Source organism: Mus caroli, chromosome 7 (assembly GCF_900094665.2).
Source record: "Mus caroli chromosome 7, CAROLI_EIJ_v1.1, whole genome shotgun sequence".
NCBI classification, from domain to species: Eukaryota; Metazoa; Chordata; class Mammalia; order Rodentia; family Muridae; genus Mus; species Mus caroli.
The window spans coordinates 24,893,263-24,905,890 of NC_034576.1; the positions used below are offsets into that span (position 1 = coordinate 24,893,263).

At 53.4% G+C, this 12,628-nt stretch overlaps 2 protein-coding genes across 2 annotated transcripts in view; both read left to right on the plus strand.

The window, feature by feature from the left end:
• The first annotated feature begins 1,625 nt into the window (after positions 1-1,625).
• Positions 1,626-7,647, plus strand: B9d2 (B9 domain containing 2). The gene is made up of 4 exons (XM_021168167.2): positions 1,626-1,825; positions 2,230-2,321; positions 4,364-4,489; positions 7,067-7,647. The coding sequence occupies exons 2-4, from the start codon at positions 2,234-2,236 to the stop codon at positions 7,378-7,380; spliced, it is 528 nt and encodes a 175-aa protein (XP_021023826.1). The 5' UTR covers positions 1,626-1,825; positions 2,230-2,233; the 3' UTR covers positions 7,381-7,647.
• Positions 7,648-8,092: 445 nt separating this feature from the next.
• Tgfb1 (transforming growth factor beta 1) overlaps positions 8,093-12,628 on the plus strand; it is an 18,845-nt gene continuing 14,309 nt past the window's right edge. The window contains exon 1 of the mRNA XM_021167684.1: positions 8,093-9,321. Within this exon, the coding sequence (XP_021023343.1) occupies positions 8,967-9,321 (355 nt within the window). The 5' untranslated portion in view covers positions 8,093-8,966. The remainder of the gene's footprint in view (positions 9,322-12,628) is intronic.

Below are 12,628 nucleotides of genomic sequence, written 5' to 3' on the forward strand. Positions count from 1 at the left end.
AAGAACTCAAATGGAGGGGTCTCAGAGAGGTTGCATGTGATGGCAGCAGCATCTCCAATAGCCAAAAGGCTGGGGTAACAGCAGCGTCTACCTGAATAAAGTGTGGGCTCTAGTTACACTGAATGCACTGTGACACTCCAAAGGAGGGAAATTCTGACACACACTTACAATGTGGATGAGCCTGCATGACAGAGTTACTGAATTCAATAAGTCAATACAACAAATACTGTATGGCCTGGAGAAATGGCTCAGTTGGCAAGAGCATAGTGTGATCTCGAATAGGCCTCAAGTTCCATTCTTACCGTGTGTCCTGGGTGGTCACTACTGCCTGCAACGCACTCTCCAGGACGCCAGATACTCTCCTGCAGCCTTGGCAGGCACTGCATGCACCTGGTGCTCAGATATATGTGAAAAACACCCGTGCCAACAAAAGATGTTTAAAATGCAAGCACAGAAAAACAGTGGTGTTAGTGTTGGTAACACATACCCTGAAAATTGGAAGGGAAAAAAAAAAAGTGGATAGCTTTGGAGGTTGGTGAGCTAGCTTCTGGCCTCTCACATATGCACCATACAAACATCCACCCATACACCTGAACACACACACACACACACACACACACACACACACACACAGACATAAGTTCTTGTTTTAGTTTTAGTTTTTTGTTTAAGGAGGATTGGCCTGGAACTCACTTAATAGCCCAGGCTGGCTTTAAATTTGCAGCATTCCTCCTGCCTCAGTCTCTCACGAGCCACAATACTCATCATAAAATGTTTTAAATTTTAAAATTTGTTTCCGACTTGGAAAAAAAAATATATATATATAAAGGAGAGAGGCTTTCTTCCCCGACTTCCTGCCAAAGGGGCTTCTTCCTTCCTTTTGTAGGATTTATTTTTATTATTTGTGTATGCCACCTGTGCTCCGGGCAGGGGTTGAGGGTGGGAAATGTCCTCTGGGACACCAGAAGAGGGCAGAGTTGTAGCTGGAGTTACACAATGCTGGGAACCGAACTCCAGTTCTCTGGAAGAGAGGCAAGCGCTCTGTTGCACCATCTCTCCAGCCCCGTCTTCCTCATTTATCTTTACCCCAACCTGTTTGTTCAAAACCAGCTGTTAGAATGAACTTTGCAGTGACTCTGAGAAAGAAGTTGGACTTCTCAGTCCTTGAGAAATCTGAGGAAGCTCTGAAAACTGAAGAGAAACCCACTTCCCAATTTCTCTAGTGTCAGAATATGAAGATCCTTTTTGCCCCTTCAGCTACAACATAGAGATGACTACTATGGGAGTCCCTTTAGGTGCCCGTTTAGTGTCGGCAGGCTCCATTCTGGCTGTGATCCTGAACAGGAAAGGTGTTTTGTTTTGTTTTGTTTTAAAGAAGCAAAGAGCATCAATAGATTTGTGTTTAATGCGTGAAGAAGATATGGAGAGGAAACAGTTGGCGTTCTAACTTCCTCAACTGCTGATAGAGATAACCCGCCAGGCCTCCCACTCTGGGGCGTAAGGAGTCGCAGGAGCAAGACCTATGCAATTCTCCCAAAAAAGTCCCGAATGACCGCGTCCATCACGACTACGCCCCGCCCCCAGGGGGCAGCTATAGCACCAATCATCAGCGCGCAGGGCGGGCTCAGGGGAGGAACCTGCTGTTGCCCCAGCAACAGTCGGGGCACCCCAGGAGAGCGAGGCTGCGGACCTATCTCCCTCCAATCTCCCTCCGCCTGGAAAGGCCCGGGAGGGGAGCGAGACTAGTCTCGACGGCGTCCGCAAAGAAGCCCATGAACTACCATCCCCGAGGCAGCTTTCACTTCTAACGGTCAAGTACGCGGAGGTAGGAATGACGCATGCGCTACGCCTACGGGCAAGGCTAAAGCGGCCCTATACCCGAGACGAGACGCATGCGCCTTTTGAAGCTTGGCTGATCTGCTGCGAAGGGGCGGGGCCTTGCACGTATGGGCGGGGCCACAGCCCTGGGGCGGGGCTTTCTAAGCGTCTGAGCCTTGGTTTATTTATTGGTGCAGGTTCCCACACCTCTGGGAGTCTTCCTCATTTTTCTTGGGCATTTCTGGGGAGGTGGCTTGTATCTGTGATGAAGGCCACATTGTCAGTGGGTTGGTGGAACTAGCTTAGAATCATAGTGTTGTTCTTTATGTGATAGACTTCAGTTTTCCCAGCTGTCGGATGGAAATAATACAGTTACCTCACAGGGTTGTGATTGAATTTTTCCTTTCCTAGAGCCATGGCTGAAGTGCACGTGATCGGGCAGATCATAGGGGCCACCGGTTTCTCGGAAAGCAGCCTCTTTTGCAAGTGGGGCATCCACACAGGTATCCTTCTCACACCTTGTTCATCTCCCAAACAATGCCCAGCCCCCTCCCCTAGCCTAAGTCTCCATGTTCTTTCCTCGATTCTCCAATGAACTCAGACCATACTGTTTGCTTCTCTTTATCCTTGTCTTTCATGTTATCTCACCATCTGAAAACATAGCCCCTAAGCATATGGGGCTGTGACATAGAAAACACACACACACACACACACACACACACACACACACTTCCTGTCCTCAGGCCAGTAGACAAGCTAGGTGTGCTTATGCGTATCTGTAATTCCAGCACCCAGGAAGCCTTCCAGTACAAGTTTGGGGCCCTGTCTCAAAGAAAAGAGCACAAAATATATACAAGATTATTGTAAGTTCTAGGGAAAAAAAGAAAGTGATGTGCTGGGGGCTGATTTGGAATGGGGAGGTCTGAGATCAGAGAAAGCCTTTCTGTGCCAGTGGCACTTGAATTGGGGGGCAGGAGGAAAGCAGCTGGAAATGGGCACCCAGTAGCAGACCTTTCAGGGCAAAAGGAACAGCCACTGCCAAGGCCCTGAGGCATCCAAGGGAGCAGGATGGGACCAGTGAGGCTTGAGGGTGGGGAGTGGCAGTGGCAGATGAGTAACAGGATCCAGGTCACACATGGGCCTTCGTGGCAACAGTGAGGAGTCTGAAAGCTTCGTGTGTGTGTGTGTGTGTGTGTGTGTGTGTGTGTGTTGGGAGGGGGCAGTTAGAATCCCAGAGAGCAGGTGAAGGCAATGTCCAGAGCGTTTAGCAGAGCATCTGGGGTGTAGTGCTCAGTATGTGGACACTGTTTCTCCTTGCTCCTCACTGGGGTCGTGATGTGCTCGCAGACGGGTGCCCAGTCTCTTCTTGGTCTTTGACCGAGGCTTCTGAATGTGGGGTGCATAGAGTAAGGAAAGATGCTGGGGATCTCTTCACCCGGGGAGTGTAGGCAGGGGGCGCAGAAGAAGTTCAAGGTCATCCTTAGCTACGTCAGAGGTTTGAGGCTGGCCTTGGCTATATGAGACCTTGTCTTTTTTTTTTTTTTTAACTTTTTTTTTAAAGATTTATTTATTTATTATATGTAAGTACACTGTAGCTGTCTTCAGACACTCCAGAAGAGGGCGCCAGATCTTGTTACGGATGGTTGTGAGCCACCATGTGGTTGCTGGGATTTGAACTCTGGACCTTGGAAGAGGAGTCGGGTGCTCTTACCCACTGAGCCATCTCTCCAGCCCCAAGACCTTGTCTTAAGAAAGGAGGCTATCTGTCGGTGCTGAGAGTGCAGCTCATCAGCAGAGCATAGAGCGTGTGCCTCTGGATCACATCGCCAGCTGCAGTCATGAGGATTAACAAGTGAATAATATTTTAAAAATTCATAGTCAATCCTTGCTATGTGAGTCCTCTCATAACTTGTGAGACTGAGGTTTTTGTCGCTTGTTTTATAGACAGGGAAACAGAGAGAAGCTACTCTGCTAGGGTTGCACCGACTTGGGCTGGGGAGTGTAGACTGTTGCTAGAGAGCTCTTGCATATGCACTGCTCTAGGTTCCATCCTTAACACTGCAAAATAAAGAGCACATTTATGAATAGTGCCAGGATTTCTACACAGGGTTCTCTGTGCAGCCCTGGCAGCCCTGGGAACTCCTTCTGTGGACCAGGCTGGCTTTGAAGTCACAGAGATCGGCCTGCCTCTGCCTCTCCAGGGCTAAGACTAACTGTGTGCACCACCACTGCCTGGCTTTATTCTCTCTCACGTGCTCTTCAACTCCTCCAATTTTTCTTTAGAGACTGAGACCCACACTGTAGCCCGTGCTGACCTGACACTCATCAGGCAGCCCAAGAAAGCCCCAAACAAACTCCCAAGTGCTGAGATTTCAGATGTACACTGCCAGTGCCAAGATCTGGATCCAGACACTTGGCCCTTGAGTCTATACTGTGTAACTCCCACTTCCAAATACCAGGGGGAAACAAACTCATTGCCACGGCAGGTCCCCTTCTTGAAGGTTGCTATTCCCCTCCAACCCTGATGTCCTGGTTCTCATTACAGGGGCCGCATGGAAGCTCCTCTCAGGTGTACGGGAAGGCCAGACACAGGTAGACACACCCCAGATAGGGGACATGGCTTACTGGTCCCACCCCATTGACCTGCACTTCGCTACTAAAGGTCTCCAAGGTGGGTACAGGATGACAGGACGGGGAGGGGCAGTCAAGCTTAAGAGGAGCTGGGCTTGGAACACCATGGCTGTCTGCTCCCTGTACTTTGTGGGTCCCTTTTCTGGTACAGCCTCCCCTAGAGCCGTGCATTTGAGGCCTCACCCGAGCTATTCAGAACCCTAGGCCCGTGGAATGTGCCAGAGGTTGGGGTAGAGAAGATATCAGGAAGTGGAGGTCAAGTGGGAGGGGCCTTTGACTAACGGCCACTGAGGAGGCTGCGTAGGGTAAAGAGAGATAGCTAGGGAGGAGAGGGACAGGAAATGGGCCAGTTGCCGTTGCTCACACAGGCAGAGGTTCTGCTCAAAGGGGAAGTGAGTCTTCGAGGGAGGAAGGTATCATCTCAGCGCAGCTTTTCTGGTTAAAACACAGCAGATTCTGGGAAACGAGCTGGGCATTTGAGCAATATAAGTACTGTTGACTGAGCCTACGTCTGTCCAGCTTGAGCAGGGACATCCTCAACTAAGAAGGACCCTCCAAGCCCTGTCATCAGGGGTTCCCTTATAGGTAGAAGATAGACCTATTTCCAAATGTGGCCAGCACAGAGGCCCTGGAAACACAGAAGTCATCTCTGATTGGTCCCATGGCCTTATAGGGCAGAGCAGTTAGAGTTCTGCTGTAAAGGGCCAAGAGAAGCTAACTGTGCCCAAGGACAAAGACAGAGGGTGGAGGCAGAGAGCCAGGTAGAAATGGGGAGGAGTGTCCTGGGTATTTGATGTCTGTGGGTGAGAAGGACAGTGGGGGATGAGGTGGTAGGGACAGAATGTAGGGCCTCGACTGCAAAGGCACTAAGACTGATTCTCGAAGGCTCTGGGGAGCCCAGGAAGAAATGGATGGATCAGATTCTCCTTTTGAAGGATTGCACTAGTTTGTGAGGGTGATACGTTGGAGGTTTTCCTCAGTCCTGGCCTTAGCTGTTTTCCTCCCTGCTTGCTCCCTTCTTAGTCTCTCAGCTCACCAACACACCCTGGTGGCTCTGAAACCCACTTCTGTTTCTCATCCTATCCCACCGAGCCTTCTCTGTCCATCTTCTCTTTCCGGGACCATTCTTTTATTTGTTTTGTTTTGTTTTGTTTTGTTTTTCAAGACAGGATTTCTCTGTATAGCCCTGGCTGTCCTGGAACTCACTCTATAGACCAGGCTGGCCTCAAACTCAGAAATCTGCCTGCCTCTGCCTCCCAAGTGCTGGGATAAAAGGTGTGTGCCACCACGCCCGGCCTTCTGGGACCATTCTTTCTTTCTGTCTTCACTGTGTTCCCAGGCCCAGATCTCAGGGTTGGATACTGGGCTAGACCCTGGGAGGACCTAAATACAGCATGTTCTTCCTCTGTACGGAACCTGCCTGCAGGCCTCCTATGGCTCAAGATAAAAGCTGGAGCCTTCTCTGGCATCACAGGCCCTATGTAATCTGGCTGTCACCTCTGTCCTTTGTTCCCCACGACTCCCCGTTCTAGCCTCATTGGCCCCTCCTACTTTGGAACTTTTGCACTGACTGGATATGTCATTCCCCTAGGTGCCTAGACAGCCCACTCCTTTAAGCATTTATGTTGCATCCTGGTTGGCTTGTTTGCTTTTAAGATAGAGTCTCAGAACATAGTCCAGCCTAGCCTGGGGCCTCAGCAGCTCAAGTATGTGCCAAAATGTCACCCTTCAGATGTGTAGCCCTGGTTGTCCTAGAACTCATTGTGTAGCTCAGGCTAGCCTTGAACTTCTGAGGATCCTCTTGCCTCTACCTCCCAAGTGCTGGCATTCCAGCTCTACACTGCACTGTTCAGCCTCAAATGTCACCTTCTTTAGGAAAGCTTCCTTTAGCTGCTCCCCAATTTTCCAAACTACATCTCCACCCCTCCCTTTCTGGCTGTTGTTTTTCCCCAGAGCGGTTATCACCATATGACATACCCTATAATTTACTTATTTACTATGTTGGTTGTCTAGGATGTCAGCTTCACAGGGCAGGAATTTTTGTCTGCTGTGTTCATTGCTGTGTCCCCAGCCTGGAGAACAAGGCCTGCCAGGGGAGGGCTCAGGGTTGTGGGGGAGGGGCTGGGCTGCATCTCCAAGCATTGGATTGTCAGGCTGGGACATTCAGCTGTGCATTGAGGCCACTAGAAACCTAACGAAGGGGAGAGATGGTTCCACTGGGGAAGAAAGGAAATCTGAGTCAGGTGGGTGAGAGCAAAGCAAGTCCATGAGGAGGAGGGCGGAAGGGGTCTAAGCTGAGGTGCTGACCGGGGGGGCCTGGGAGAGAGAAGAGACCACAAAGGGAGGTCAGACGAGGCCAGACTTGACTTGAGAGGTTGGACTTTGTACTGTGGCCCAAGGGAGTCATGGGAGGGTTTTGAGAAGAGGGTAATGTGGATTGCTCTAGATTCCTGTGACTACTATGTGGAGTGGGTGGGAGATGAGAACCCAGAGAGGAAATTCAGGCAATAATCCAAGGTAAAAGTACTGTGCAAAGTCGCTAGTAGTTTCAATGATGGGAACCCGGGAGCAGAGTTCTGCCCCTTTGTCCTTTTCTCTAACACCTCTCATCCCGCAGGTTGGCCTCGACTCCATCTCCAGGTGTGGTCCCAGGACAGCTTTGGCCGCTGCCAGCTTGCTGGCTATGGCTTTTGCCATGTGCCTAGCAGCCCAGGCACTCATCAGCTGGACTGCCCTACATGGAGGCCCCTGGGCAGTTGGAGGGAGCAGCTAGCACGGGCTTTCGTGGGTGGTGGGCCACAGCTGCTGCACGCAGATACCATCTACAGCGGGGCTGACCGCTACCGCCTGCACACGGCTGCGGGTGGCACAGTGCACCTTGGTATCGGCCTGCTGCTGCGTCACTTTGATCGCTATGGAGTGGAGTGTTGAGGGACTTCATTGCTACTAATCGCCATCATCCACTGAGCACATAATGGCACAGCAGTGAAGCAGGCACGCGGACTCTGGAGACTGTCAGTTCTGATCACCCCCAAGTCATGGCCCCTATGCCATGGACTGCAAGGCCAGGAACTCCCCTGTGGCCCATGCTCCACTGAACTACCGGGTAGTAAGGCTGTGGGTTGGAGGGACTTGAGCAGGGCCCACTGTTTGTACTGTCGGGGACACTTAATAAAAGCGCGTATTTCTCATGGGTAAGGTGCCTCTTTGTATCGGCTAAAGCTCTCAGACGTCAGTCTCCTTATTTCACTCTCCTTGACACTTTCATCCGCAAACCCAAAGCCTGCCCCTGCCTTTCGCTCTCCACCGCCTAGGTCCCCACTTCTAATACAGGACTCTGTTTTCTCACGAAGTCCCAATTTTCCCTTTGACCCTTCAACAACTCCCAAATCCACGGGGGCGCTTTGGTTGGTCACCGGCTTTAGTAGTGCTCCGCCGCCAGGAGGCAGCACCCTGGAGGTGGGGCGGGGCCGGGGTGCCCGCCCCCTCCCCGCAGGGCTGAAGGGACCCCCCTTGGAGCCCGCCCACGCTAAGATGAAGACAGTGCCCCCCCATGCCCTCCCCCTGGGGCTGCCCCCGCCCCGCGCGCGCTTCCTGGGTGGGGCCGGGGCGGCTTCAAAACCCCCGCCGCCCCAGCCGGTCCCGCCGCCGCCGCCGCCCTTCGCGCCCCAGGCCGTCCCCCTCCTCCTCCCGCCGCGGATCCTCCAGACAGCCAGGCCCCCGGCCGGGGCAGGGGGGACGCCCCTTCGGGGCACCCCCGGCTCTGAGCCGCACTCGGAGTCGGCCTCCGCTGGGAGCCGGCAAAGGAGCAGCCGAGGAGCCGTCCGAGGCCCCAGAGTCTGAGACCAGCCGCCGCCGCAGGGAGGAGGGGGAGGAGGAGTGGGAGGAGGGACGAGCTGGTTGAGAGAAGAGGAAAAAAGTTTTGAGACTTTTCCGCTGCTACTGCAAGTCAGAGACGTGGGGACTTCTTGGCACTGCGCTGTCTCGCAAGGAGGCAGGACCTGAGGACTCCAGACAGCCCTGCTCACCGTCGTGGACACTCGATCGCTACCCGGCGTTCCTCAGACGCCCCTATTCCGGACCAGCCCCGGAGCCACAAACCCCGCCTCCCGCGAAGACTTCACCCCAAAGCTGGGGCGCACCCCTTGCACGCCGCCCTCCCCCCAGCCTGCCTCTTGAGTCCCTCGCATCCCAGGACCCTCTCTCCCCCGAGAGGCAGCTCTCCCTCGGACCTGCTGGCAGTAGCTCCCCTATTTAAGAACACCCACTTTTGGATCTCAGAGAGCGCTCATCTCGATTTTTACCCTGGTGGTATACTGAGACACCTTGGTGTCAGAGCCTCACCGCGACTCCTGCTGCTTTCTTCCTCAACCTCAAATTATTCAGGACTATCACCTACCTTTCCTTGGGAGACCCCACCCCACCCACCCTACAAGCCCTGCAGGGGCGGGGCCTCCGCATCCCACCTTTGCCCAGGGTTCGCGCTCTCCGAAGTGCCGTGGGGCGCCGCCTCCCCCATGCCGCCCTCGGGGCTGCGGCTACTGCCGCTTCTGCTCCCACTCCCGTGGCTTCTAGTGCTGACGCCCGGGAGGCCAGCCGCGGGACTCTCCACCTGCAAGACCATCGACATGGAGCTGGTGAAACGGAAGCGCATCGAAGCCATCCGTGGCCAGATCCTGTCCAAACTAAGGCTCGCCAGTCCCCCAAGCCAGGGGGAGGTACCGCCCGGCCCGCTGCCCGAGGCGGTGCTCGCTTTGTACAACAGCACCCGCGACCGGGTGGCAGGCGAGAGTGCCGACCCGGAGCCGGAGCCCGAAGCGGACTACTATGCTAAAGAGGTCACCCGCGTGCTAATGGTGGACCGCAACAACGGTGAGCTCCGAGGGGCCGGGGAGCCAGGAGGGAGCCCCCAGGGGGCGCCGGAGTGCAGGGGTCACCGGGAGGAAATTACCCTCAGAGGAAACTGGCTGGAGGAAGGGGACCCCTGGGGGCACCGGGACAACTGTGTGGGTGTCCCAAAGAGGCTGGCACTTTCCCGTACCCCAGGTGTCTGGTCTTCGAGAGGAATAGACAGCCTGCCAAAGTGAACCTCTCCTAGAAAAGCAAGATCGTGGGGAGAGTCCCCTCTAGAAGAGGAGTATTTGGCAGGTTTTGTTTTAAGTTCCCCTTATGGTGCCTAAAAATGCAGGGTTCACTGGGTGGTCTCTTTCCAGAAAGGTAGAACCCAGCTCAAGAGAATGGAAGGTGTCCAGCATTTCGGAATGGAGAGGCAATGTGGAAAGCCGACCCCAGACCGGGTCGTGAGATGGGGAGAAAATCTAGGGGATGGGTACCCTAGAACTGCCAAATAAAATCTCTAGTGGGTTTACTCTCAGAAAGCGACAGGCGCACGCTAGAGAGTGTAATCTGTGAAGTCACTACGGGGTTACAAGTGAAAAAGGAAAGCGACGTTGTTGGGAGAAGGACCCTAGAGAGGAGCCGAGAGGGTGCGGAAAATGAGCCCGGAGGTGTCACGAGTGTTTTGCTTGGGGGCGTAAAAGAGCGCGTGAGCCGGCAGGCGGAGCCCAGTGAAGGAAGCGAGCGAGTCCTTAAGAAATCTAGAATACTGGGTCATTGGGAAGGAGTCATAAAAAGGGGGAGACTGGCATAGGAAGGTGGCCCCCCGCGGCAGCCAGGCAGGCGGAGCAGGGATACCATGCCATCCAGGAGTGAGTGGCGAGCGCCGCTCTCCTGGGCGTGGAAGGGAGTGGCTGAGCCTCTGGAGTCGAGCCCTAGAGGAGCGGCTAGAAGTAGGGGAGAGGCAGTCTTCAAAACTCAAATGAAAAAACCGAATCGGTAAGGATGAGGAAGCCCCCACGTGGGTGCCACGCGCGTGGGGAGGAGCTTGCGCTTCTTGAGGGGGTAAGAGGACCCCACGGAACTGAACGCTGACAGGCTGTAACCCCAAAGTCCCAGTTCCTCCTACGGGAGGCTGGGGAAAACCCAGCGTCCGGTCGCCTCGCCCTCCTCCCTTCCCTTTCCTTCCCGTGCCCGGGAGGAGGGGAGACAGAGATCGCGCGCGGAGCCTGGGGCGAGACGAGGCAGGTCCGGATCCCGCCCTCCCTAGGCTGTTAGTCTCCCGCCCTCCTCACCCCAGTAGTGGGCGGGGAAACTCACGGCCCCGCCCTGTAGGCGCCCACGCGGGACCCAAGCGTCGTGTGTGACCCGGGAACTTTAGGTGTCAGTAGCTTCTCCAGGTTTCACCTTCCTAACCCCTGAGGTGGACTTAAGAATTATTTGCACATTGCTGGACCCAATTGTGGCTCAGGCCTAATGACACCCCTCACTAGCCACGACTTAATGTGACCTCTTCGTTGGAGAAGTCCTTTCCTCTCCTGAGACTGTATTTCTTACGCATATATCTCTTCCGGCATGTGCCTCTCATTTCCGTCTGTCTCCTCTCCCACATACCTATTCATCTCTATGTCACCCCACTTCCCTCTGCGACACCCACAATCCTTCCTGCCCCTCCTATCTCTCCCCTATCGGCTACCCCCAGCTGAGATCCCACCCCTCCATTGTGGTTTGCTGAGTAACAACCGGACCAAGAATAGAGGCCCTCTGTCCTTCATCGATGTCTGGGGTCACCATCTCATCCCCACTACAAGAAGCCAGAAGCCCCAGCTGATGGAGAATTTCGGGATTTTGCCCCTTCGTTCCCCAGTGCAGACATCCTTTAGGCTAGGAAGCCCTTTAGTGAATGGGGCTCCCAAACATGCAGTCACTCTTCCCTAGAAATCCTCTTTGCTGCTAACACGACCAGGAAATGGACTAAAGAGGGTAGTAACTAATGACCCGGATGACAGGCAAATGATAATAAACCCCCACTGGCCAGGAAGTGGCAGAGTTTTGGGATTAGGACCACTGTCTGGTTGTCTCCATCTGATCCCCCCCCTTCCCTGCTTATCCTCGTTCCCACTCAGTTCTCCCCCTCCATCCACCTCCCATGACTTACTGACTTGATGTGCAGGGTGGATTGGTATGGGGTGCGGGCTTCCCCTTCTCAGGAGAGGAGGGGGTGAGGGAAGGGGATGTGAGAGGGGACTGGAAGGAGGGAAAGCTGAAGTCGGGTTATAAAGTGAATGAATGAATGAATAAATGAATGAACGAACAAACAAATAAATGGGGGGGGGGGCAACCCAATCCCAGTCTGCCAAGTCTGTCTATGACTGTCGTCCCAGTACTGGGCAGACAAAGGCAAAAGGACTGCTTCAAGACCATCCTTGGATACACAGTGAATGTGAGACTAGCCTAAGCAATAAGATCCTGTCTCCAGAACAAAAGAAAATAAACAAAAAATTAGTCCCTGGGGCGGGAGAGATGGCTCAGAGGTTAAGAGCACTGGTTGCTCTTCCAGAGGTCCTGAGTTCAATTCCCAGCAACCACATGGTGGCTCACAACCATCTGAAATAAGATCTGATTCCTTCTTCTGGTGTGTCTGAAAACAGCGACAGTGTTCTCATATACATAAAATAAATTAATTATTTTTTAAAAGCTTTTAAAAAATTAGTCCCTGTAATAAGGTGGCTTGAATCTTACCATGTTGTGAAGTCTCAATGTCTTTATCTTTTGTAAAGTGTTTAAAATGATATCTTTACCATGCACTGTATTCCCCTCACCTTTATTAGCACACACACATGTGCACACACACGTACGTGCGTGCACACACACACATATGTAGGCTAACTCCCAGTGAACAGCTTCCTGACTCAGGCTCAGGCTCCTCAGCTTTGGCTGCAGACTCACACTAGCTAAAATACACTTTATTGATGTGTGTGTCACATGTTTAGCTTTTCCCCAGTGTCTCATCGGCTCTGTTAATCTTGGATTTGATTGGTGTCTTACAGTTAAAGAGAGAAGTTTGGCCGCTACTGGTGGCACAGGCCTGTGGGATTTGCTGAAGGAGGCAGAGGGGGAGGATCTGGAGTTCAAGGCCAGCCTGGGATACACATTTTTCTGCCAGGCAGTGGTGGCACACGCCTTTAATCCCAGCACTTGGGAGGCAGAGGCAGGCGGATTTCTGAATTTGAAGCCAGTTTGGTCTACAGAGTGAGCTCCAGGACAGCCAGGGCTACACAGAGAAATCCTGTCTCAAAAAAAGAAAACAGAGAGAGAGAGAGGGAGGGAGGGAGGGAGGAAG

Excerpts from the sequence above, each read along its gene's own strand:
- B9d2 (XM_021168167.2), top strand. The coding sequence starts at position 2,234 with ATGGCTGAAGTGCACGTGATCGGGCAGATCATAGGGGCCACCGGTTTC. Across the intron at positions 2,322-4,363 it reads CAAGTGGGGCATCCACACAG|GGGCCGCATGGAAGCTCCTC; the intron begins GTATCCTTCTCA and ends TTCTCATTACAG. Across the intron at positions 4,490-7,066 it reads CGCTACTAAAGGTCTCCAAG|GTTGGCCTCGACTCCATCTC; the intron begins GTGGGTACAGGA and ends CTCATCCCGCAG.